General features: G+C 49.4%; 1 protein-coding gene across 1 annotated transcript in view; it reads left to right on the top strand.

Annotated features, from left to right (window-relative positions):
* Positions 1-227: 227 nt before the first annotated feature.
* Positions 228-26,429, top strand: part of TRIM9 (tripartite motif containing 9) — a 41,796-nt gene continuing 15,594 nt past the window's right edge. The window contains exon 1 of the mRNA XM_062618514.1: positions 228-1,111. Coding sequence (XP_062474498.1) covers positions 296-1,111 — 816 coding nt within the window. The 5' untranslated portion in view covers positions 228-295. The remainder of the gene's footprint in view (positions 1,112-26,429) is intronic.

Raw genomic sequence — 26,429 nt, forward strand, 5'->3', positions numbered from 1 at the left:
TCCCGGTGGGCGCGGGGATGGAGCCGCTGCGGGGAAGCAGGGGCAGCCCCCGGGCCGAACCCAGGCCCCAGCGCCCTCCCGCCGCTCCACACCGGAGCCCCGCGGAGCAACCCCCGCAGCACGGCCCGCGGGGGGCGGAGCCAATGGGACCGCGCGTCCCGCCCTCCCCGGCGGCTTCGGGCCAATGGCGAGGGGCGGGGCGGGGCCCTCCCGCGGCAGTCGGCGCTGAGGCGCGGGGTGGTGCGGGCGGGTTTTGTCGCGGTGCTGCGGCCGCTGCCGCTGCTTTCCGTTCCCTATGGAAGAAATGGAAGAGGAGCTGAAATGCCCGGTGTGCGGCTCCTTTTACCGGGAGCCCATCATCCTGCCCTGCTCGCACAACCTGTGCCAGGCTTGCGCCCGCAACATCTTGGTACAGACACCGGAGTCGGAGTCTCCGCAGAGCCGTCGCGCCTCGGGCTCGGCCGTCTCCGACTATGACTACCTGGACCTGGATAAGATGAGCCTGTACAGCGAGGCGGACAGCGGCTATGGCTCCTACGGCGGCTTCGCCAGCGCTCCCACCACCCCTTGCCAGAAGTCCCCCAACGGAGTCCGCGTCTTCCCGCCGACCGCCCCGCCGCCCCCCGCCGCCCTGGCGCCGCCGCCGCCGCCGCGGAACGCCTGCCTCACCTGCCCGCAGTGCCACCGCAGCCTGGTGCTGGACGAGCGCGGGCTGCGGGGCTTCCCCCGCAACCGGCTGCTGGAGGGCGTCATCGACCGCTACCAGCAGGGCAGGGCGGCGGCTCTGCGCTGCCAGCTCTGCGAGAAGGCGCCCAAGGAGGCGGCCGTCATGTGCGAGCAGTGCGACGTCTTCTACTGCGATCCCTGCCGCCTGCGGTGCCACCCGCCGCGGGGCCCGCTGGCCAAGCACCGCCTGGTCCCCCCGGCACAGGGTCGCGTCAGCCGCCGCCTCAGCCCCCGCAAGATCTCCACCTGCACCGACCATGAGCTGGAGAACCACAGCATGTACTGCGTGCAGTGCAAGAGCCCCGTCTGCTACCAGTGCCTGGAGGAGGGCAAGCATTCCAGCCACGAAGTCAAGGCCCTGGGCGCCATGTGGAAGCTCCACAAGGTGAGCTCCGTGGTGGCTTGCACCAGCAGCCCTGGCTGAGCCCCGCGGTGGGTAGATGGCTATGGAGGGTTGTTCGTCCAGCACATCTTGCCCCACGTGTTCTACCTTCCCCATGGCTGGCAGGGTTGGAGCATTGCCACCCATCCTCTCCCACACCAGGGCTGCATTTTGCATCCCTGCTTGAGAGGGAAGTTGCTCCCCAGCACAGGGAGGCTGTCAGATGATGCTCCTGTTGGTCCCTAAATCATACCGTGCTGGTGGGTGCCCACAAGCCAAGGCTCTGCCAAAGGAACTGGCAGGGTCAACGGTTGATGGTCTGAGGTGGATCAGGGACATCAGTGCTGCAGAGCTGGGGAAATGACATGGAGGGGTGCTTGTGTGAGGAGGGAGGCATGAAATCCACTACAGGGGAGGACAGGGATGTGGGAGTGAGGCACCATGGGGTGCTGCTGAGGAAGGGCTGCTGCCTCCTCCCGCACACCGAGTCATTGGGAGGAGGAGGGATGTGAGCGGGCAGTGCGGTGGCAGAGCCTTTCACTGAATACTGATCAGCTCCTCTTGAGCATACTCACTCCCACACACGTCCTCGCTGGAAGAGAAGGTCCTGTCGCTTGAGGCATCATTAGCTTCAGCTTGACTCCATCCACCTCACTGTCTCTCTTCCTCCTTGTGCCAGTGACCCCTTCACCGAAGGAACTGGGGCAGAAGTGATTGGGATGCAGGCAGACAGGAAGCAAGGGGATAGGCATCACTCCTTGGATGAACATTGAAATAACTGTCCTCTGCTCCAGCAAATCTGTGCAGGCAAGAGCAGGTGGAGGGACCTGTGACAACTTGTTGGGGAGGTGCATGACATTCCTGTCAAAAGGGGCTTGACTGGATCACTTTCCAGGATTGTTCTTGTTGTGCTGTGCACAGTCTGTGTGGCTCCATGGAGCATGTAAACTGCTGGGCTGCAGCTCTGTGTTCTGTGTCGGGTCTTCAGGTACATGCGGGCTCAGGCCATCACTTGTAATGATGCCCCTTGAGAGGGCTGGGAGGAGAGGGTAACCATGTTACATGGCACAGTGGGAGGAAAGAGTATGGTGGTGCCTGTTGCTGCTGAAAAGGGCTTGTCCTGACCCCCTCCTTAGTGCCTCCTCCCCAGCTTTCCAGTGCTCTTACAAAGATGAAGCCCGTGTACTGGAGCAGTTTTGGTGCCCCATGCCCTTGTCCTTACACGAGATACAGTCACTGCTCCCAGAGTTGGCAGCAGATAGGACCCCTGGTGGGAGTACCCAGCGGATATTGGTCCACCACAGCACAGGTAGTTGCTGACCTGCTCACAGGAGCACAGGGGCTCTCCACCAGCAAGTTAGCATGGCATGAGCCATCAGATTCTGGGAGCATCTTGTTTCTCTTGCCTGTTATGAAACCCAGTAAGGGCTTGCTGTGCGAGAGCAGCCTGTTTTCCAGAGCCTGGTCCTACTGGCCCAGCTCTTCATGGAGGATGAATGTGTTCAGTCTGTGCTGACACAGAGCAGGAGTAGAGCTGGATCCAGCCTTTGGTGTTCTCCAAAACAAGGGAAATCTAATGAGTACTAGGCCTTTTCATAAGGTTTTGGCTTCACTTTCCTGCTTTGATTCACGTGCAGTAAGACATATGAACATCTGGACAACTTCATATGCAAGTACTCAGATACGTCAGGTTCAGTCTTTGGGTTCTTGATTAGGCTTATTCTTCCTTGAATGCTTAGCTTTGCTTCCAAAGCACCTTTTCATGGGGGAGAGCTTTAGCCATGTATTTCATTAATGTAGCTATCACACATGGAACTGTAATGTTGCTTGAAATGATGGTATTCATGCAATTTGTCACAGATATTTGGAAATCGGGAAGTGAAGTCACACCTGCCTTGAGGGAGCCTGTGTTTCTGAAGGGGTTTACTTGCTGCTGCCTGATGTTTGCTTGTTAGGGGAGGAAGAGAGAGTCTGTTGAGTCAAGTGTGGCAGTATGATATAATTGAAGAAGTGATTTCATGGCCAGAGCTCAGAATGCTCCCTCAGATGCCGAATAACAAAGCCAAGGGGAGAGGCTGTTGACATCTCAAGCCAGTCCCGGTTGGGGCATTAGGAACCAAACCACCTGTGGATTTGAGCAGTGAACCTCTTGCAAAAGTATCTGTGTGTCATTTTTTGAGGGACCAGGCCTTGAGCAGCAAGACAAATGTGCCGAAATGGTGACTGTCCCTTTTTGCCTGATCTTTTTGCTGTGATGAGTTGTTGTAGTGTGTACGTGCTCACGAGAAAGGACAGAGTCATCAGGTCTTGAATTCTCTTCTGCGATTACACCACCTCTCAGTGCAAAATACTCTTTGGGATATGTCTGTGCCCTTAATTTCTGACCCAGGGAGACTGTGATTCTCGCTGCAGCCTATGATGACCCCAGAGCGCCTTGATGAGTTGTTCTTGAAAGCAGCATTCATGCATCAGTACATGATTGCAGGGCCCTGGGCAATTGCTGTTAAGTGCAGCGTGCTTCATTTTGGAAAGGAGACCAAAGGGCTTTTTGCAGACCTCCTCAGGAACTGTCCCAGTTTTTGCTTTCCTTTGACAGGGTGCTGATTGTGTGGCTCTCGCAGATGATCATTTCAAAATAATCTGTGCTAAGGCACAATCAAGCATTATTCAGGGAGCTGGGGTTTCTGAGCCGAACGCAGATTGTGGGAAATCCTCCCACTTCCTCTCTTCCTTTCAGGACAGTTGTTGGGAGGGGGGAAGTATTCAGAGAAACACAGAGGAAAATGGGGTTTTAATCTGAATTGTCCCAGTTTTGTACATATATTGCAGCTGTCTGGATTTTATCCTGACAAGCTGGAGTCCTGTTTAGTATGTCAAAAGCAGAAACACAAGATGGAGCTGAATCGTTTATTCTTGGAGCATTCAAATCCCTCCTGCTTTTGCTGAGAAGTGTGTGGTGAGTGCAGGCCGAGTAGCTTGCTAATGTTTTTCTATAGATAGATAGGTAGATAGATGCATACATACCAATATAGACAGACTGAAAGGGACCTCCAGGATCATGCAGTGCCATTGCCAGCTATCTCTGACAGCCGTGAAATCCCATCAGTTGATCAAATGCTGTCTTAAAAGGATTTTACTCTTGCTGATGCTTGTTAGAAAGGTCTCCCAGAAGCTGATGGTTTCTGGTAGGAGCTTCTGAGCAGGTATGAAAGCTTCTGTGTTAGGCAATGGAGAGACAGTGATGTAGTGTAGTTATTCCTGCTTGTCTCTCAAAGGGTGTCGGGTTGTTGCCCAGTGCTGCAGCAATCTGCAGAGTCCCTGGTCTCTTCACCTCATGGCTGGACACCCTCCCTGGGGTGGCTCGTGCCTGCCAGAGGCTGCTTTTTTGTTTGAGATCAGTATCTCAACTGCAGCAAACATGAACCTGGGTTCACCATGTGCAGAAATAAGATGAAGAGCTCAGTGGCCACATGGTGAATGGTGATGGAAGCTTCTGCTCTCTTTTTGAGCAGTCGAGCAAGAAGCTTCCCTCTGCTCTGGGTGGGGATCATGGGGTTTGTTTACAGAAGCTTATGGACCTTTTTCCTCTTTTCTCCACTAGCATCTCTTTCACATTCCTTTTGCTTAAATCAAGGCCCTGGGGTAGGACTAATCTGCTTTTACCTTACCACTGAAAGGGGAGGAGGTTAGGCAGCCTGTCCAGTTGCTCTTTGTAGTGAAGCCAAAAGAGGTCTTGACTTTGGTGGAAGTTAAATTGTGCTCTCGGTTATACTTCTACATGGGATTTAACTGCCCAGGATGGGATTTCCTAGCTGAAGGCACAAACTGTCCTCACATTGCAGGTTCCTGAAGCGTCTCTGCAGATTGCAGTAGAGACCAGTGCTCTGAACTGAGGTTATGCACTGTGTTGAATCAGCTGTAATGATTGTTAGCAGAGAGGCTAATTAGCAGAGGTGTTATCTAGACCTCAGCTCATCCACACTGTCACTAGCACAGATAGGATGAGGGATGCTGGGACAGCTCTTCCTTTAAGAATCAAAAATCCTGTGTATAACAGACATGACTTTGTTCCAGTCAGTTTGCACATCTGGGGTGAACTAAGGGGTGGAAAACTCTACCAGTGCCTCTTAGTTTCTGCCCAGGGGACAACAGGCATCAGAGCCAAGATAGGTACAAGCAGACAGCATTATTCATTAGCTTGGCTGCACCTCTATGTTAGCTGCCAGAGAAACTTCTGTGGGAAGTCGCTTTCTTGAGGCATTGTGAACGTACTGCTGTTGGGTCCACGGGAATTCCTGTAGCCTTCAGTGCTTGGGGAAGTATCCGGGGAGTTACTGTATCATGAAGACCTGTTTGCATTTGCAAAGTAAAATATTTGCTGCCAAAACAGAAGCAGGGAGAATCCTTAATCTTTTCCTGTTGCAAGCCATGCTCTTTCCCAAGCTTTGGCTTGATGGAGTCCTGGATCCCACTGTCCTTGCTCCATCAGCTGTCCCTCCTGCCCTTCTCTAGCAATGCCAAACATCCTGATGGCTCCATTTTTCTGTGGCCAAAACCTGAGAGTGGCAAACAGGCTGAGATACTTTGAAGTCAGATAAAAGCAAAAAAGTGTCACTGAGGTCCATGGGTTTATAACAGCTTCTGTCTGCCTGGGATCCAGTGGTGATGCTGCCTTCTTGTTTGGATTTATTTAGAAAACAGCTGTCAGGTGGCTCTTTCCTCTGCACTTACTGCAGTTAATGAAGTAAGGAGCAACCACAAATACCATGCTAATCAAAGGTAATGCGGTACAGCAAGTTCTGTGAGGTGCCTTTGGAGCCTGTGTGGCACTTGAAGCCAGGAGATGTTCTCTTAGGTATTTGCAAATGGAAATTGGCCCAGGGCTGTATCAGAGCAGGTGTAAATCACTGCAGTTTCATCAGTTCAGGTGGAAAGTCTGAAACTCGACTGACCTCACAGGATGATGCTGTGTGGCACCGCCTGTGCTCAGGCTCTCCCAAAGGCTTATAAGCATCAAAACATGCAGATTGATATCTAGTGGGACCTTCTTCATCCAGAAGGTTACTGCTCTGTAAATATCAAACCTTTTCCATTCTCCCCCCACTGTCGTATCTGATTTCTTTTTTCCTCTCTTGGCCCCTTTGTGAATGAAGGATCTCACTGGCTTGGTACTTCTTGCTGCATTTACTGTTGTGCAAGTGAGGAGAACCGCAGGTGAGATGGCTGAAAAATCAGGACTAATTCTTGTCTCTCTCTTGTGGAAATTTCATCAGGTATCAGTGTGTCATCCAGTGATTCTGCTGTCTCCACATCCCTAGCTTGAAAAACCAGGAGAATTAGCAAGCAGAGCAAACACTGAACCTGGTGTTAAGTAAATTACATGAGTGAGAAAAACGCATTGCTGTTTATTTACCAGGTTTCTCAAGTTGCACTAAGAGAGCTGACAGTAGTGCAGCTTTGTTGGGAACACATGCTAAAGAGGCTTTTGGGGCTGCTCTGCATTGCTTATTCCTACTCTTCTAAATAAATCAGCACCCAAAAGTTGAGGTTTTCAGAGGGAAAATTTTGCTTGGTGTCACTTGACAAAACCTGTTCACATATGGCTGCAAAATTGTGTTGAGGAGTCTTGCAGCGTACCTTCTAGAGATGCAGCTCATACCATTTGGAGATATTTTCATTCTCTTTTGTAAAGTTTGAAGGAATTTCTGCACCCCTTGATCAACTTGCATCATTCACACACATATTTATTCAAAGCTGAGTGCTTTCAAATTGTATGTGCTCTTCCCACCTGTGTGAAAAAGTAATTAAAAAACAAAAACAGTTAAAACATTACAACTCCCTAGCTCTAAAAACTGCTCTTTTGTGAACCTTGTTCCCTGCTTTGGTCTGGGGATGAAGTGTTCTATGTGTCTGTGGTATGCATTTTACCTGTTAAATTGGCTTATAAATAAGCCAGCTCATTCCCTGTTCATTCAGATAGTCCTACTGGGATGAACTGGATAAATACCTATTTAGAGCAAGCCCATAAGCCAAAGAGAGTTCATGGTGTAAATCTCTGGCAACCCTAGCTCACGTAGCGTCCTAGAAGGAGAGGCAGAGGCTGGTGCGGCAGAAGCCCAGTTACTGTGAAGTGTAAAGCAATGGTACCAAAGCTCTCTGGAGCCTTCAGAATTGAATGCTGCTTTGGGGGGCAGCCTGACCTGGAGCTGACTCGAAAAGCTCAATGGAGCCTTGACTTTTTCAGATAAGAGCTGAATTTCTGGCTTGGAAGAATAAGACCAAGTTTGTTTTGAAGTTTTCTTGAACCAACAACAGGCAAGAGCCGAGAGGTCCTTGGCTGTGCAGAATGACACCAGATTAAACACAGTAGGTGCATCATGGACTAGATTTTGGGCTCTGTTTTCGCATTTGATCAGCCATTAAATTCCCTGTGTAACAGAAATACAGGGGTGGTTATAGGTGCACACTCAGTTCTGTAACACAGTCAACAGAAATTGCTCTGGAAGGGACCTAACAGTTGAGGGATTTCCCATCAGTGTGAGCTGCCACTTCCCCTTTACTAACCTTATATTGGTTGATGGATTTAAAAGAAGGGTGGGCACTGGATGTTAACAAGGCATGCTTGTTTGCTGCCCGAATTGCAGTGTGCTGCAATGGTTGCCATTGCCCAGCAGCCGGAGGTCAGATCCCGCAGCTGGTGTAAATGAGCACAGCTCCACTGGAGCAGATGCGGAAGCACTGAGCCATTGGAGTGGAAGACAAGGTTTGTAACTTCGGATGTCTCACACAGAGATCCCAACCTTCATGCCCACATGGGGCTGCTGCTTCTTCCAGCTTGGAGAAGAGGTGTAATGCCTAAGCACCCCAGCAAATACCAGTTAAATCATTTGCATAAACTGTGGCACATCTTTTAATCAGTGATCCTGGTTTTATTTTCCTTTTTGGGGGTGTCAGGCCCTTGCATTGGGTTTCATCTTTTTCCTTTCCTGTGGCTGGCCCTTCTCTTGTCATGGTGCCCTGCAGCAGGGTTGTTAGTATGTGTGAATTAATGATGGCTTACAGCTTGAGGGTGCACAATGCATCTGTAGCATCAGTTGTTTAAGCCTGAGCTGTGAAACTGCAGCTGCTTTCCACCTGCAGCTCTTGAGCTCTTCTCTGATGAAAACCCTCTGTCTTCACACATGATCAGTGCCCCTTGATTCAAGAGGCATTAATTCAGTAATTCTTTTGACTTCACTACTTTTCTCCTCCTTGCTCTTTACCTCTTGACCTCTGCAGGCATCAGCTGTAGGCAATGGAAGGAGCTGCGGCTCCTGGCCTAACACTCAGTGCACTGATTGCCCAGGGTCTCTGTCCCTTTGCTAGCTGGGGGCTTCACTGTACTGGTGGGCTTTCTGCTTAGGAAGGGCCTTTCTGTCTGCAAAGGCAGACTCGGAGGTCTGATTTTGACTCCAGGGTGTTGTTAGGACATAATCCTTTTCCAAACAGGTTTCTCTGATTTTTGCTGTGGTCTTTCCATTGGAGTATGTAAAGCTGGAAGAAGGGGGTTGTGTTAAGCTTTGAAATAGATCATTTCTCTATTAGATGATTTTAAGACATAGACATACTGCTTTGGGGTCAGACCCACTATTCCCTTGCTCCCCTTTGTGGCAGGGCTGGGTTGTGTTACCCAAAGCACCTAGTAATGCAGCCTGAAGCAGAAGAGGAATGGGAAGATGCTGTCAGATGCAGCTCTGGCTGCTTCTAGTGAAGCAAGGGAAGGAACTGTGGCATTGTTTCCCTGAGGATGCTGGAAGAAGAGGGCTGGGTTTGTGGCTGTGACTGAAGGTTGGTTCTCTCTGCTGAGGATTTGCCTTGTGCTCTTGGGCAAATAATTGCATAACCTCCCTGTCTGTCCTTTCCCCTGCCTCAGACTGCCCTAGCTTGTTCAAAACTGCCTCTTAGAAATGTTTGTTTAGCACAGCTCCTTTCCTCCAGCCCAGCAGCCTGATCATGGTGTGATACAAATTCATAACCAAGCACCACCTGCTACATGTGGAGATGTACTGAGGACTTCTAACAATGCAGAGGGCATCGTAGCTGTCAGGGCTGGATGAAATCCCATCAAGAACATAATGAGAGCATCAGCCTATTTCCCTGGGAAAACACTTCCATAAATGTGCAGTCTTAAATTGAAGTCACAGAGATTTAAGGGCATGACTTAAATGCTTTCTTGAGTTAGGTTGCCTGAAACAGTAAACTGGTGAGAGTCCTTGATGTGCAAACAACATCAGATTAACTGCATCCTGGGTCAGCGCTGGCGTTGTCCCTTGGCTCTGTGACAGATGCTACTGTTTCCTGGGAACACAGGGCTCTTTCTTTGGCAGGGTACAAGACAGAAGTGTAAAACAAGCTTTGACTTTCATGGCAAAGCCAGTAAAGTCTTAGTATTGCTGTCTAAGGAAGCAGTCAAAGTGCCTCTGATTGTCCCAACATATATTTTATTGGTTCTCCTTTGTAGTTCAGGCTCTTCTGCCATTTTTAATCTACAGCCAGCTCTTTGTGAGGGGCAGCAGCAGTGTTTCAGATTGCACTGTTGCATAAAACCCACTCAGCTCCATAACTCAGACGTGGCTGAGTTTGTCCTGTATCCATCCTGCAGCAGCGCTTCTTCCATCCTGATACTGAATTCAGTGGAAATTAGGGCCCAAAACAGTATTTGCTTAGGTCTGTGCTGCCAGCAGCCCACAGCTTGGTGAATCAGAGTAAGTGCGTAGACGCAGTTTCTCACCTATGAGATTATTCCTCACCTCCCCCAGAGCTCAGCAGTTAAAATTTGTTTTTGGCTAAAAAAAATATAAAAAATAACAATCCTGTATGCCCAAAGAGTTGTGGTTTTGAATCATTTTTATTTTTGCCCTCTGGCTGCTCAGCAGGGTGGAGGGGAGCTAGCTGAGCACTGTACCATCCCCTCTGCTCTGCTAATGGCAGATGACAGCCCAGATTGAGAGGCAAGAAGGTTATTTGATTGTATCGACTGTGTGTATCGTGCTGTGCTTCTGGAGCTATGAACCAGATGACCGATTGGTCAATCCATCTGTGACTTGGGCAATGGTTATGCTCTCTATTGATTTCCTGCAGCGGTGCCTGGTTGTCAGATGGCAAAGGTCACGCTGCAAGCAGCTCTGAGAAGGATCCTTCCTCCATTTCTGGCTGGAAGGTGACTTGCCCACATCTCCACTGGGCAGACCCTGCCAAGCCACAAGCTGATCAGCTGCCTCTTGCAGCAAGTTTCTGCCTAGTGCTGCTGAGCCCCACTATTTGCTTTTGGCAGATGTGCCAGATGTGGCTGATGGGCCTCACTCATCCTTTTCTGAGCTGTGAGTGGTAGGTAGGTGCCAGGGGAAGGCCACCACCCTGCTTTGCTGCTGGGATGCCCCATAATTGTTGGAAGCCTGGAGGAATGCTTCCCTTCCAAGGGAGAAAAGTGAGAGGAAGAAAGGGAAAAGGAGGTAAGATCCCACCTCATGCTCTCAGTTGCTTTGTTCTTCCCTACCTTGCAGCTGCAGCGCTTCAGCAGCTGGGGAGGATTGAGAGACAGTGGAGTGCCATTTGTTTAGTAGAGCTAAGTTTGACTCCTTTCCTAACTGCTGTCAGGACAAATATGCCTCTTTCCCTTAGTGATGGAGGGAGTGTAAGAAGCACTACCTGATGAGACCGAAACTTCATTTGAGCCCTGTTTGTGATTGACCTAGAGCCATTTTATGATTTGAGCAAGTTGGCATACAGTGAGAACCAATGCAGGTGCATTTCATTTTGAAACAACCCAGTTTCTGCTTGGGCAAAAGGTATTTTGGTCAATTATAGCACATATACATACATATATGTGTGTGTGTGTGTGTGTGTGTATATATATATATATATATATAGCACATAGGGAGTAAGAGTGCTGTGCAGTGAAGCAGGATGAGGAACAAGCAAGCCACATCTTCCCAGTGGTATCCTGAGGCTTTCATGAGTCAAAATGCCAAAGCTCATGGAGTTGCTTGTGTAGTGCTTTAGCTGGCTCTTAGCTCATGCCTCACAGGTTTGGTCTGCAGGGTTTGTAGCTATCTGGGTGCTGGTAACTGCATGGTCAGTTTTCACCTGACAGCGGGCACTTGGGAAGCAAAGTCTGGCTGTGCTCAGGACCTTGGGAGGCACTGTAAATGAAGCAGTGAGATTGGATTTATAAGCAAGTGCTCTTTATCCCATGATTCTGCCCTATTTATCAGCTGGAGTAAGTCCACATGGATTCATCGACTCAAGTGTCTTCCTCCCTGAGCATGATCCTTTTCCTGTGACTCCCATAGATGTGAAGGGAGTATGCAGTCCACTGCAACCATGAGTTGTGTGACCTGGGATAACACCTCCTACAATTACGTGATGTTTCTTCTGCTGAGAGGGAGAAGTGGGACACCTTTATGGAGCTGTTTCAGTTCCTGGGATCATTTGCAACTCGGCAGAGGTGATTACAGGAAGAAGACAGTGCCCAAGGTCATTTGTGGCAGTTAGTGCAGATCATCTTTCTGCACGACCACATGCAGTCAGCATTTGGCATCTCGGTTCATCTTGTCATGCATCAAAAGGAAAGTTAGGGGAATAATTTATGTCACAACTGCAGCAGGCTGTGTAAGGTAGGACAAAAGCCCTTCCTGACGTATGCCACAATGGCTTCAATAAAACTGTGTATTATTACAGTTGTCATGAGTTGTGTCAGGTCCAAAAGTCTTGGGTTTTGCAAACCAGCCTGGGGCCCCAGAGAGATCTGAGAGGGAGGAACAGATTTGTTAGTAGGGCCTGTAGTGTTAGGACTAAACTAAAAAAGGGGAGAATTAGGCTAGATATAGGGAAGAAATATTTTACACTGAGGATGGTGATGCACTGGCATAGGTTGCCCAGAAAAGTGGTAGATGCTCCACCTTGGAAAATTCAAAGTCAGGTTGGATGGGGCCCTGAGCAACCTGATCTAGTTGAAGATGCCTGTGGCAGTGGGGTTCTACTAGGTGGTCTTTAAAGATCCCTTCCAACTCAAACCATTCTATGAGCAGTTTGATGCCAGATGGCTCTGGAATGAATATGTGCAGAACTTGGTAATCTCAAGATATGGCTAAAGCCTTATGTAAATCATGCCATCAAATGCCATTGACCACAGTGATTTGTCCCTTCTTCGTTCTCTGTCTGATGAGAATTGACAGAAACCCAATGATCAATGTAAATGCTCTTGCAAAACCAGAGGGTTTTATGGTCGCCCAGCTGCAGGTATGGCACCCGCCTGGCACTCAGCATGTGATATGAACCACATGCAGTGGTTGTTTTCAGCACCCAATAAGGACTATGTCAGTTGCAAAAGTCTGAGGGCTTCATCATCCCCCAGTCCCGTAACGGCTTCTTGGGATTTTATCATTGAATTGGAGGCAATGCTCCACATTGTCAAATGAGAAGAAAGCTGCTAGCCAGAAAACAAGCAAGTTGAGCTCACATTTAATCAGGAGGCTGGGACTGGAAGGGTGGGATGCTGGAGTTTTTCCTCACCCAGCATGTAGACTGGTGGTTTCCAGCAGAGAGGTCACCAAGGCTGGCTGAAGGGTACCAGGCCGTGTGATTTATTCAGAGTTGTCTTCTGGTAGGTCATGGAACAGTTCTGTTCTAGTGGATGTGGTTTTCACCACCTGGTATGTTATAAACAGTAAAATGAGAATAATTTAAAAGCATACAAGTTTGTATTTATGCAGCCACCGGGTGTTATGCCATTCCAAAAGAGTTTACATCATAGCAGGGTTCCTGAGTCTAAGAAAACATCCACTTCACTTGTACTTGACCCAAAAGACATTTGTTTTAAATTAAATACAATGAAGCTTACAGGACCAACATCATCACCTGGCGAGAGTATGTGCTGCAGTGTTGAGTTCAGGGGAGCTGAGCTGATTTAGATTGCCTGAGACTCTGCTATAATATATGACCTATTAATAAATGTGCATAGCAGGGATTGGGAGCAGAGTTATGTGCCTAATGACTGTCTCTGTGAAAAGCTTTTAACCTCAGCAAAATGTTTACAAAATCAATATTTATTATATTGCAGTCATTTAGTTTAAATAGACAGTTTACTTGGTTTGTCAACTCCAAGTTGATTTGCAGTTACAGTTTGAAGGAGCCAAGAGATCTCTGAATACAAGTAATATCACAAATGTGTGTCAAGTGTGTAATTTAAGGCCAGAGTCTTCCTCCTTCATTCGTTCAGAGTGGTCCCTGCCATTGGGAATAACTGGTGACGTGAAACGATTTACTCCTTCAGTGTAAGGTTGGTGGAATTTGACACTGAAAATTTATATGCAATTGTTAGGTAATTTATATGAGCTTATATAACAGCTTGCTGCATTGGCAATTTTGCATGTGCATAAATACATAAATCTACCTCTTTGTTACTGAGTATTTTTAAAAAGCAGGTAGCCTCAGCTCTGCAATGAAGCATCACTATTTATTGCGAGACTGAGGTGATACAAAGATGATTATTTTTAATTTATGTGTTTGGAGTGGGAGATAGTGATAGAATCACAGTACTTGGATCCCAACCACACATCTGAAGTCCTTGCAGAAGCTGAGTTTCTTGAGGCCCTCCAACACAGTTGGCGAGGCTTGGGCTCCCTGCAAGCGAGCCCTGGCCTTGCTGGTGATGCCTTTGCTGTAAGGGGATGCGAGAGTCCAATATCCAGGTGTGTCCTCCCCGCACCAAGGCACAGTATTACTCTCTAGAGACTTTTAGAGGTATTTACTGTATTCGTGGCACCTTTTCTCCATAGGCTGTTGTTGTTTTTAAGGTCTTTGGAGCAATTTCTTCCTGTGGAAAAAAACCCAACCTATTACTGAAGTAAATGTGAATTATTCCCCCTCCCATCCCTTGGTATTTCTTAGATTCTTCTCTTCTTCATAAATAATCATGAATGATTCAGTGAGTCCATTAACTGCTTTCCTCCTGACACTAAGATGTATTGCACAGCTCCAGCGTTTCGGATCTCCTTCAGTTCTGAGTACAGAACCCCCTCACTTCTCACATTCTTTCACTGACAAATTCTTCATTACTTCCTAATTAGCCATACGTCCTTCTTATTAAAGAATAATTTTCTTAAAGGCACTCACTGTCTCAGCCCTTCTAGAATTATTGATTTATTCTTCCTCCTTTTTTATTAATGGATCTACATTCTTTTCATAATCCATCCAGTTCATTTGGTTAGCCTTCTGATAACGACTCCCATCCTCCCATGCCTACACCCTTCCTACTTTCATCCTGCCTTCAAGTGCTTTTGTCTCTCTGTGCCTCTCTCTGTGGTTCATTTTCTTTGAAAATCTTAGTGTGGGCACTTCAGACACATCATATGAACTCGAAGGAGTGGGGTTTCCAAAGAGCTTGTTCCTGGATTGCATTAGGAGAGCTGGAGGTTGAATTCCTCAGAGGTTTTAAATCTTGGCACTTGCTGCGCCTTCTCTCTGGGCACCTTGCTGGCTTTGGTAGGCTCCTTCCTGGAGGACCTGGTGTTAAACCACTTCTACTGGCTGCTTGTTCCTTCCTGCCTTGTGCTGTGCCGTGTCACCCTGCTTCCAAAAGGGATTATAGGCCTTCAAGTGGGCAAGTGGGGAGACCAGGGGTCAAGGGGTTTTGCCTCGGAATCCTTCCAATGATCTTGAGCAAATATGACACACACAGAGTTGCTCCATTGGTTTCAGCATGGCTTATTCTGTAAACCCTGTGAGGCCTGAGGACTTCGGGGTGATGCATGTGCCAGGGCTGGTTTCTGCTCAGTGCCCCTGGAGGTAAAAAATCATGGCATGTCCCAAGGGATTGGTTTCATGGACTCTGGAGCAAGGTGTGGCAGCCACGGGAGCATGTCCTGAGCTTACGGGAGACATGACGACCAGTCTGATCTCACTGCTGGAAGCTGCAAGGGAGCTTGGGGTTTGCAGCACTGCTGAGTTTGTTTGCCTGAGACCATCTCCAGCACCCAGCCAGAGGAAGGTTTGTTTGCCCACCCTGAGCACACACACACCATCTACCAGCAGTCTGATTGCTATCACATTTTGTCTGATTGCTATCACATTTTGGGATTAATCCCAAATCCAACCCTTTCTAACTTGGGAAGCTTGGATCCAGATGTAGCTGCTCAGATTCAAGTTCCTGGAGGAAGGAGTTAACAGAGGAGAAAGGCTGGATTAGCTTTGTTTTTCCTGGTCTTGAGGTGAGATCTGAGCCTCCTCACTCTGCTTTAAGTGCCTTCCTGGCAGCAGCCACCCAAGTGTCTGCTGTTGCTTCAGTGAGACTTGCATTCCCAGTGCTCCAGTATCCATGGTGATGAGAAGTATTTCTAAAGTGGTGCATCAACAGAAATATGAAATCCTGCTCCTTGGACCTGCCCTTTGATTTCTGCTGCATCTGTCCTTGGTTTTATTTTTGGAGAGCAGAAAGAGCCCTGCCCTATGCACTGTAGTGGCAACAATCTTTGGTTTAAATGAACAGGAGCTCAGTGTATGCCTGCAGAGCCTCCCCTTTGCGCAAAGGAGAAAGAGGAACTGCTGTTGAAGAAATCACATATGTAGAGGTAGGGCTACATTAAGTCCGAGGGGTTGGCAGTAGCCTTGCTCTGCTGAAGAGCTGCTTTGTCCCCACACTGAAACCCCAGTAGGTGACTGGTTGGGAGCATCTCTGCTTAGGCAGAGGTGTTCATGGCAGGCAAAAGCTCTTTTTTTAGTAATACAGCTTTGGTCATAGAAAACTTCAGGTTAGAAGGGACTTCAGAGAGCTCACATCCAGCCCTCTGCCCAGAAGCAGCAATAACTGAAAGAGGTGGTTTCTCTAGTAAGCTCAACCTGGGGCAAGTCTCTCTGGCCTCTGCTTCTTTTAAGAGACAGGAGAAGAAGTAATGCCAAGCCTACAAGCCTTGAAACTTCCCAGGCATGAGAAAAGCTTTGGTACTGCCAAGAGATACTACTTGTCTCTTGCCTGGGCTGGCTGGAGTCGAGAGGCTCATGGCTGAAAGCAAACGTCCGAAGTGGTGATATCTACCAGTTGGACAGGAAAGAAGTGAAGCAGAAAGACCATTCATATGGATCTTGATTTTGTTTTTCCCCTTCTCCTTCTGCTGCTGTTGTGTGGTACCAGCAATACTACTGAAAGCAGTAATAATTTGCTGATGTTCTGTTGCTAGTGAAGTCTTGTCTGCCAGTGACAAAGCAGAGATCTCCCAGCAGCAGTACTGTCTCTGCTGAACAAACTGGCTGGCACAGCCAGGCTGGGTAAGTCAGATGGGCTGTTTGGCTGTGCCCAGGAGAGCTGCCCTGCTGCACAGGGGCTCAGGTGTGACAGTGAGAGCGGCATTCACACCTTGCAGCCAAGTGTGTTGCAGTGATGTGTTGCTAGCTCCCTTCAATATACTTCAGTGACAGCGTATGGCTGTTCCAAGTGGTATTGCCTGTGGTTCAGCTATCACATGGAGGTTGTGGTAGAGCTGTAACTTGCTGCTGTTTCCTAGAGATGTGAGAAATAGCTCAGGACAGCTGCTGGAAAGGCTCAGGTCCCCAAAGTGTGTTTCACATGGCTCTGGGCATCCTCGTTACGCAGAACCTCTCGGGAGATTTACTGTTTTAATGTTACGCTCATCAGGTGCTCACCAATAAGCGCAAGCTTTAAAGCATGAACCAAGAGCAACATTTAGAGAAAAACAGAAACAAAGAACCCACTTTATCTTAAAAATATGTCAGAAAAGCAGAGAGAGAGGGCTTTTCTGTGTACTCTGAGCTGTATTTGCCTGAAGAGATGATAACGCCCAGCGATTTAGTTGGCCAAGTCCAGCACACAGAGCACTCAGTTAAAGACCTCGGAGGAGAGCACACGAAACACTCCAAAAGGGTGCTGTGAGCTGCATGTGGGGGAAATTCATGCTGGCACAGCCTCAGTTGGTGTATGGTGACAGTGTGGGGCACTCTGGCATCAATGCAGTTGCAAACCACGTTGGATGGAGTGACTGCAGGGCATGGGCATGCACAGAAGGGAGGAGTTTGGAGAGAGGGATTATGATGGCCTTCAAGCTGACAGTGGGCTTTGTATTTGAAGGAATGACCCCAATACCATATCCTTCAGAAGGTATTAGCCAGTATCCCATTAGGGAGTATCAGATTGGGAAAGATGTCCTAAGGCTGAGAGCATTTTGATTTGAGACAATGGTGGAGAAGACTAACAGCAGGCTGTAGTAATTCAGTCATAGAATGGTTTGGGTTGGAAGGGACCTTTAAGGTGCAACCCTTTCAGCGCTTCAGCACATGCCAGACTGCTTTTTGCACGGCAGATGGTTAAGAGCAAATAGCCAGAAGGAACATACACAGAAAACCAACGCTCTTGTAGTTGTGTAGGACTTTGGATGTGCCCAAGGTAAGAGGCACCTTGGGAGAGGAGATACCTTTTGTTACACTAATTCAGGTGGGAAAGGCAGGCAAGCTTTTGGGTACACCAGCCCGTCCTCAGAGGCTGCAGCATCAGGGATTCATTAGGAAATAGCAGCAGATGGGCTGTTTGTAAGGCCATGATGCAGCCCTGCATCCCAGTCCCCAGTGGAGATACTTGGGGGATATACTTACTTCTTCCAGTTGAAGGGGAGGCATGTGTGTTGATAGCCAAAGGGAATGAGATGCCATCTCCCATCTGTGCCTTTGAAAAACTCCCCTCAGCTAAGTCCATGAGTGCTTGCTGATGTTTTGTAAAATCCCAGTTTTGGTCAGCAGCCAAAGAAGCAAAGGACTGTGAAATGAGGAGCTGCTGATAAGGCACCATCTCTGAAAGCCACAGTGTATTGCCAGTTCAGTTCAGATGGCCAGTGAGATACTGCACAGGACTGACAAGATGCAGAGCCACGAGGATACTAAGGCTGTGTGACCTGTTTGGTGTCTGCCTGCATGCTGCTGTTGTTTGAAAGCTGTGCTTTTACCTTTGTCTGAAGTACATGAGGCTTCCTTAGACCGAGTCACGCACCCAACTGCCTCAGAGCTTTCTGGTCTACACTGGCAGGAGATGGGAGAAGTGGACTTCCCCAGCATCACGCTGGTCATCTCTGGTAGAGCAGGGCTTGGACACCAGGCCTTCTGGATGCCATATCAGGACTACGTTCAGTAGGAAGGCAGTTTCATTGAGCTCCCTCTGTGGCTGGACTTCATGATCAACAGTGATGATGGTGATGAGTTGCTGTTGTTCTCATGCTAGCCCCAGTGAGTGCATTGAATGCTGGCTGATTGCAGTGATGGGGTGTATTCCTCTACCTTAGTGCCTCAGTGGGTATAGCCCAGAGCTGAAGGGTGCAATGCAGTTTACATTTCTAGGCAGTTAAATGTCAGAAGCAAAGTCAAGATGCTGGCTAGCTGTCAAGACTGTTTATGACTATGCCAGACTACAACACACAGATGGTTATTAAAGGCTGTAGGACAAGACAAAAGGATGGTAAATGCACTCACTCCAGAAAGAGGAATTGCCCCACAGGGCTTTCAACCTGCTTTTTCCTGTGTTTGGGCCAGGACTGTGTCCTGGTTTACCAGACTGGTAAAAATCATTGTTTATGCAGTTAATCAGGTTTAAATTTAACTCCAAATGAAGTAATCAGATTTAAAGACTTAATGCAATAATGGGATGGAAGAGCTAAAGTGTGAGTAACCACAGAAGCAGGCTGAGTGGGAGGGCAGTAATTGGACTGAAGGCAGATGGAACGTAATTTGATGGCAGAAAGTGTAAGATGCAGTGTGCACCTTCCTGGATATTGGGTGATGCCCGGACCACACGCACTGCCTGGGTGACTGTGTAGAGGAAGATGCTTGGTGCTTGCACAAAAGTGAACAGGCGTCTGTGTGCTCCTGTGCTAACTGTACCCCAGAAGTGTGTGCTGATCTCCTGGCAGCTTTGCCTGCAGGCTCATGATCTGGTTTTCTTTGCATGCTTGTGCATCCACAGTACCTTTATTCTAAACAGGACACAGATCTTGGCCCATAATCTTGGCTCATAATCTGGGTCTTTGCTTACATGTTTTTCCATGCACCATGGAGGAAAACGACCTGAAGGAGAAGAGAGGTCAAGTGGAGCATTGGCCTAGGTGGTGTTTCTAGGTAGACAGCAGCAGGTTGCTTTTCCTTCACCATGAGAGATACCAAACCCAAACCTCTATCCTGATCACTCTGTCAGCAAATTTGAGTCTGACCTGTAGGAAATGGACTGTTTGCTGGATATTTTCACAATGTACAGATGGATTTAAGGAATTGTGCAAGAAAAATAATGAGAGGATCTTGTCAGGAAAATGTAGACCAGAACTTGAGAGGTTTGTCTCAGTACTGGACAGAGCTCTGGTGATTTTCAACACGGTACACCTTGGGCCACCAGGCTGAACAACCCCAGGTCTCTCAGCCTGTCTCCATAGCAGAGGTGCTCCAGCCCTCTGAACATCTTTATGGCCTCCTCTGGATTTGCTCCAACAGGTCCAAGTCCTTCTTGTTCATTCTCCTCCACTGCCTTTTGTTTAATTCCAGATCCCTTATAGAGGCAGCTCCCTTTCTAATGTGCCCAGGGATGATCCCTGGAGCTGTCTGCTTGGGGTTTCTTGTGTGTGCCACTTCACTGACTGGAAGGCTGCTGGAGGGATGACCTAGAGACATGAGCACTGCATCTCAGAGGACAGTGCTTGGGACTACACTTGGAGCTGCCCCAAGAACTCAGGATACAAGTTGAGTGCTCATTACCTGTTCCCTTCTGTCTTCTACGCCATGCAAAGGAGAAGCCAGGGCTCAGAGGCTTATTCAGACTGAAGGGAAAATGCCACAAGGAGCAGCTATTTAAGGAGGGATCAGCTGTTGAAAAGATTAGCTGCTGAGTGCCTTCTCAGGAAATGCAGTGCCTGGTTCTGTTCATTGCCAGTCTCTCTAATTAAGGCTGTGTGATGATTTTGTTACTTTTTAAGAACAATAATAACGCTATTTCAGAGGCTGCCTGAGGTGAGGAAGATCTTGCTTGATGAGCCAGTTCCTTCTGACCTGCAGAGTACTCCTCCAGAAGCTGAACTCCATGCTTGCTGAGGCTGATTATGACTAGATCAGTTGCCTTGATTACCTTGCACTGCTGAGCATTATTACTGTCAGTATTTGCCATGCACTGACTTCCTTAAGAGTGGTGCAGCAGATTGGTGGGTAACTCTGTGTCAGTAAGACATCTCTGTTTCCCTCCTGGATGTTCATTCAGGGATGGTTCTGCATTGGTAAGGGTAGCAAAGAAAAACAGTATTAGCAGCAACTCTGGGTAACCTGCATCTTACTTCCTAGTGCATCAGGAAGCCAAATTTCTGCAGTTTTCCTTCAGCACATACTTGTCTTCTGGGTATTTTTTCCTAGTAGTCTGTCTGCAATGTTTCCTGGCCTTTGTCATGCCTACAGAAAGGAAATCTCTTGATGGGGCCACGATGTGCCTGTTTTCAGCAGACAGTCCCGGTGATGTTAGGAGGTTGACAGCTATACTCATACCCTCAGGGAAGACCTCCGCCAGCCAGGCTCAGCCCCAGTCTGCTCATCTCAAGCAGGCCACAGTGCATCGCTCTGGTGCCACTCAAGGTTTCTCCAGGCGCAGCCCATGTAGCATAGAGATGCACCCAGTCCAGTTAGCCCAAGCACCAGGCATGCTAAAGGGACTGTGGTGTGATGCTAAGCTGTGCTGCACTGTGTCGTGCTCAGCTCTCACCTGCAGATTTCTGACACCACAGCTTGGCCAAAGCATCCCTAAGCATGACCGGACATGCTGTCCTCCTCATCTGTGATTCTCCTCTCTTGGCACAAGGGCACACAGAGCTCTCAGAAACCTGGACACATTCCCATCTCCTCTCTTGTTTCCGGATCTTTCTAATGGGATTCAGCTCTGCTCAGTTCATTTCCCTGCCCCTGTGCTAGCCGCAGCTGCAGTCGGAAGCAGGGGAGCCTGGCGGAAGCTGTGCCTGTGGGAATGCTCCTCTGCAGATGAGAGGAGGCACCCGGGGCGGAGGAGTGCGTGCTGTCCCGCCTGACTCCTCCAGCCATAGGGGAAATGGGCTCCAGTCTGCAGCCAGTGGTAGCCCAGGAGGAGCAGAGCATGGCCCAAGCACTGTCTGCCATGGGGTCAGAGCCGGTGTAACAGCCGCCGTGCCTGCAGTGGCAGTCCCCACAAGGCTGCCCTCCATCACTCAGGGGTGTGCTCCAGCACTCAGCCCTCTGAGGGCTGGGGAACAGCAAAGGATGCTTAAACCTCCTTTTTCCACAAATACAGGGAGAGTGTGTGCAAGATGATACGTTCCGAGCTTCTCCAGAGAAGAGTGTAGGTGGAACTGTGTGCTTATTCTGCCTGTAAATTGTACCTCTAGCAAAGAACCAGCCTGTCTGCTCAGGGACATGACTGTAAGTGCTGGTCCAGGAGAGCTACAAGCATTTCCACCCTCTCAGGACACTGCATGTTGCTGCTGAACCATGCCATGCAGAGCCTGGAGGAGGCATTGCTCGACTGCAAACTGTCTGCTGCCTCTCACCAGCCTCATTCATCTCTCAAATCGTAACAACACTGACACGTAGCAAATGAGCCCTGTGCTTCCAGGGTGGTTTGGAAATGCCACCAGCTGCATGACAGCAGCTATAGATCACTGTGCTCCCAGCTGGGTCACAAGTGGTAATCAACCATCATTACAACTGCACTCCTCAAGACATGGCTCAGCACAGTCATTAAAGGGAGCTGTGTGCTGCTGTAGCTCTGGGTGGACTGACTTGCACCAGGATCTTCACTATGCCTTTTCTAGCCAAAGGATCTCTTTGCTTTCCCCCATCAGCCTCATTACAACCCATACATTACAACCAGTGTACTTTTGTTGCTGGCACGTATTACTTTGGTGTTTGTATCTGTAACATCTGCAAGTCTCCTCAGCCTAAAGAGCACTCCTTTAGCTTACACCTTGTGCTGTGGCCTGCGTACCTGGGACGTGTACCTCGACTATGGGAGGATCTCCACAGCTCTGGTAGATCAGTGATGTTGAATCACAGAATCATAGAATACCACGTTGAAAGGGACCTCAGGGATCATCTGGTCCAACCTTTCTAGGCAAAGCACAACTTAGACTAGATGTCTCAGCACTCTGTCCTCCTGAATCTTTAAAGAGTCCAGTGTTGGGGAATCCACCCCTTTCCCAGGGAGATTATTCCAATGGCTGGTTGTTCTCATTGTGAAAAATCTTCCTCTTGCGTCCCGTCAGAATCTCCCCAGGAGTAACTTGTGTCCATCACCCCTCATCTTTTCCATGGGACTCTTTGTAAAAAGGGAGTCTCTGTCTTCTTTGCAGGCACCCTTTAAATACTGGAACATAGTAGGACCTCATCACTCTCTACAACTACCTGAAAGGAGGTTGTAGTGAGGTGGGGGTTGGTCTCCCAGGTAACAAGGGACAGGACAAGAGGAAACAGACTCAAACTGCAGCAGGGGAGGTTTAGATTGGATATTAGGAAACGTTTGTTCAAAGAGAGGGTGCTCAGGCATCGGAACAGGCTGCTCAGGGCAGTGGTGGGATCACGGTCCCTGGAAGTGTTCAAAAACCTTGCAGACAAGGCCCTCAGTGACATGGTTTTGTGGTGGCCTTGGCAGTGCTGGGGCAATGGTTTGACTTGATGGTCTTAAAAGTCATTTCCAACCTGGTTGATTTGATGATTCCATGGTGATCAGGTCTCCCCTGAGCCATCTTTTCTCTGGGCTGAAGAAGCTCAGCTCTCTCAGCCTTTCCTCACACAGTTTCCCAGTCCCAGATTACCTTTGTGGCCCTTCTGTGGACCCTCTCCAGCCGGTCCACATCTTTTTTGTATAGCTGAGGGAAGGAAAAGGAGGACTATGTACAAATGTGTGGTCCAGCCTGTGCAAACTTCTGCCCCTAGGTCTGCAAATTTTCAGATGGGAAGAGATAGGTCCTGAGGATCCCATTTGGATCTCAGCGAGCCACAGGCTTTAGAGCTGGGGCTGAGTTTCTTGCTACTTTGAGTGCCCTGGACTGCCCCATGAGGGACAATGGGGAGGAATTTATTGTACCCTCGTGTGCATGAACCAGCCACCAGCAAAGTTCAAGGCCTTCTTGCCAGGGTTCAGATCCCAGCAGCAGCCAGACTCCATCAGTATCATCTCGACTGCAAGACTCCAAGGGAGGCTGCCGCCCAGAGCAGGATATGGAAACTGCTGAGCTCAGGCCAGCAGCCTGCAGCGCAGCTGCACCATGTATGCGCAGTACTCCTGGCCTGAGGATGCCTGTGTGCAGAGCTGCAGCAGGACCTGGACTTCTCCCAGGGACACAGCCTGGAAGATGCCCTCCAGCAGCACGCTGCCTCATGCAGTGCAGCTGAAGCAGAACCAGGAGAGGGTGAGTCCAAAGTGGCTCTCCTGAAACAGGGAGAGAGTGGAGCTCAGCATCAGCTCACTCTTCAGATCTGTGCAGATCAGTCCTCGGTATCTGGCCTTTTCCAAATAGTTTCTCACCATTACCTTGTTTGCCCCTCTGTGTACCTGTGGGCACGCAAGAGACCCTTGCTTAGCTTGTTTTTCTTGGCATCCCTTTAACAGAGCTGGCAGTTCTGTTTGTGATTTCAGAGGGAAGTTTGTGTTAGGTTTTCCCAATGCAAAGCTAATGTGATTTGTTGTTGAGTGTTAATGAAGCAAAACAGGAATTAATTGGACAACATCAAGGTGCTATTACTAGATGCTTGCATTTCTTCTCTCTGAAAATCAAAGTGAGAACTATATCCTGCATCAAAGCAAGGACACAGCATTTTCAACACATCCTCACAGCAAGGAACTGCCAGCAAGGAGCAGCCCAGGACAAGGAACTGCCAGCAAGGAGCAGCCCAGGACATTGCATACCTCTTACATTTGCTTAGGCCAACAACTGGGGGCAGCCCAGCAAGTTGCCACACATGAACTGATCCACAACGAGTGTCCCTGCGTGCAAAGCTGGCCTTCATCATGTTGCCAGGAATCATCCTAGGTCTGCCCACTTCCAGGGGGCTGAGCTAAACCAGGCTTGATCCCACAGCAGTGCTGGAGACACAGGAGGTCACTGCAGCTACAGTGGTATCCAATAACTTCATCTGGTGTCCCCATGTTTTCGGAAGCAAGCCTCTGGCTTGTTCTGTCTCTGGCTATTTGGCAGCTCTGTCTTCTGCTGGAGAGTTTTGCGGGCCCGATTGTTTGCCCCTTGAAGAAGTGGGGTTAAAGTGCAGGGATGCTGGAGGCTGGGGTTCAGGCCCTCCTCCTTGTACAGGATTCTCCCAAAGTCTGCTAAGAAACCACCGCAGGCTGCAAAGCACCATCTGTGCTGGCCACAGAAGGTCTGTGAACAGGGAGCAGCAGGTGCAAGTGAGCACAAGGATTCACAGCAGGAGCAAAATTCTCTGCTGTTTGGGTGGAAGCAGCATCAAGTAACCCGTGCCCCCACCTAGGCACTAGCTGGGCGTCAGGGAGGCGGCGTCACTGAGGGACATTGCCACTGCTGCTGCAGGGTGTCACTGAGACCAGGCTCGATGAAATGCACAAGAAACTCAGCATGAATTCAGCATTGCCCACAGCCAGGTGGGGAAAGGCAGAGCAGTTTGCCTGTGCGAGGCTAGGGAATCCCATAGCCACATGGGAGGCAATGAAAGGGTTTTAGCAAAGTCATGCTTGAAAAGAATATATCCTTGTTTTATTTCCAGGCTGGAGCCTTTGAATCAGTTCTGCCTGCTGAGGAAATACACTGCCTTGTGTTTGCATGAACAAAGCCAGCGGCCAGGGCCATCTGTGCACCCAAGTGACAGGACGTCGGTACTGGGGGGTTCAGCTCCTGGCTGGCTCTTACAGTCATCATAGGGAGCATAGGGGAGATGATGTGGTAGGAATGGCGATCCCAAGGAAGCGAACAATACCACAAACACAGAGCTTGGCCCTGGAATGATGCAGACATAGGCTTAGCTGCGTACCAGAGGGGTTGTTTAGGCCAGCACAGTGCCTCAGTGGGACAGGCAGCATCCAACATGAGCCCTCAGGGTTGTCTTTCATGGGGACATCTCTGGTGCTATTCCTGGGTACCCTGCAGTGCCCAAGCCTCCCTGGACCCCACAACCACCCATAACCCTGAAGCAGCTCCTTATTGCAGGAGTCCAGATTGATAAGGAATGTTTTGGGCTGGATGGAAACAATGAGAACATCCTGGGCTGAGCTGATAAGGCCTCAAAACTGGCACTGCCAAGACTGGCAGTGATTTCTGCAGCACCCAGAACAGCTTTGCTGTTGTTATCAATGCTACCAAAACCTAAGTGGCTTTAACAGAATCCAGCCAACTGCCAGGCAGCAGCCCAGCTCTGGGACTTGGCAAGGGGCAAAACCCACTGCATCATCCCCTCCAGGTCTTGGAAGGCTGCAGGCAGCCTGGCTGCCTGGCACAGAGGACATGAGGCTTTCTCCCAGCTGAATTCTCCACTGCTTCCATGCTGGCCTGATCCATGGTCCCTTCTGGAGCAGATCTTCCCCCTGCCAGCTTCAGGTGACACATGTGAGCCTGCTGTGCTGCTGCACGGGGACAGGGGGAAAGGATGGGAGATGAGAGAAAGGAGCACAGCCTGTGCTCCACACAGATCAATACAGCTCTGCTGGGCTGGACCTTTGAGCATCCCAAACCCACCACATCTCTCTGTGTGCATTGAGAAGCCTGTACCTCACCCATGATCCAGCCAGGGATGGCGATCCTTTTGGAGCAGTACATGGATGTCACCACTGCAGAGGCGAGGCACCCGAAAGTGTCCCCATCTCGGGTGTCCTCCCTCCTCAGGTTCTGCCTGGGGTTTTCCCTGCGCTGCAGTGGCAAAGGGCTGTGTGCTTCCCCCAGCAGGATCCCCCAGGGTCTATGATTAATAGTAGCGGGTGCAGTGGGAGCTCTGCCTCTTCCAAAGATGCAGGGGCCCCTCCTCAGGCCCTGGAATTAACTCCGATATCAATAAAATCTGCCCCAGAGATAATGTGCTCTGCAGATGCCAGCCCAGAGACCAGCCTGCCTCACTCGTGCAGAGATCATCTGCTTTGCAGACGCCAGCTGCCCTCGGGGCTGCCACAGAGCCCCTGCACATGCTCCCCGTGTGCAGCTCCTTTCCCTGGGCTGCTCTATTTAACAGTTTACTTTCCACCCTCCTCCTGCAGACCCCGGTTTTCCTGGCATCACTGCAGCGAAGGAGAACCAGGGGCCCCGTACGCAGCGGGAGCGATCGCTGCCTTCCC

This window comes from Pezoporus occidentalis, unplaced genomic scaffold, assembly GCF_034315485.1.
Source record: "Pezoporus occidentalis ecotype Australia unplaced genomic scaffold, CSIRO_AGI_Poc_V1 ctg200, whole genome shotgun sequence".
Classification (NCBI taxonomy): Eukaryota; Metazoa; Chordata; class Aves; order Psittaciformes; family Psittacidae; genus Pezoporus; species Pezoporus occidentalis.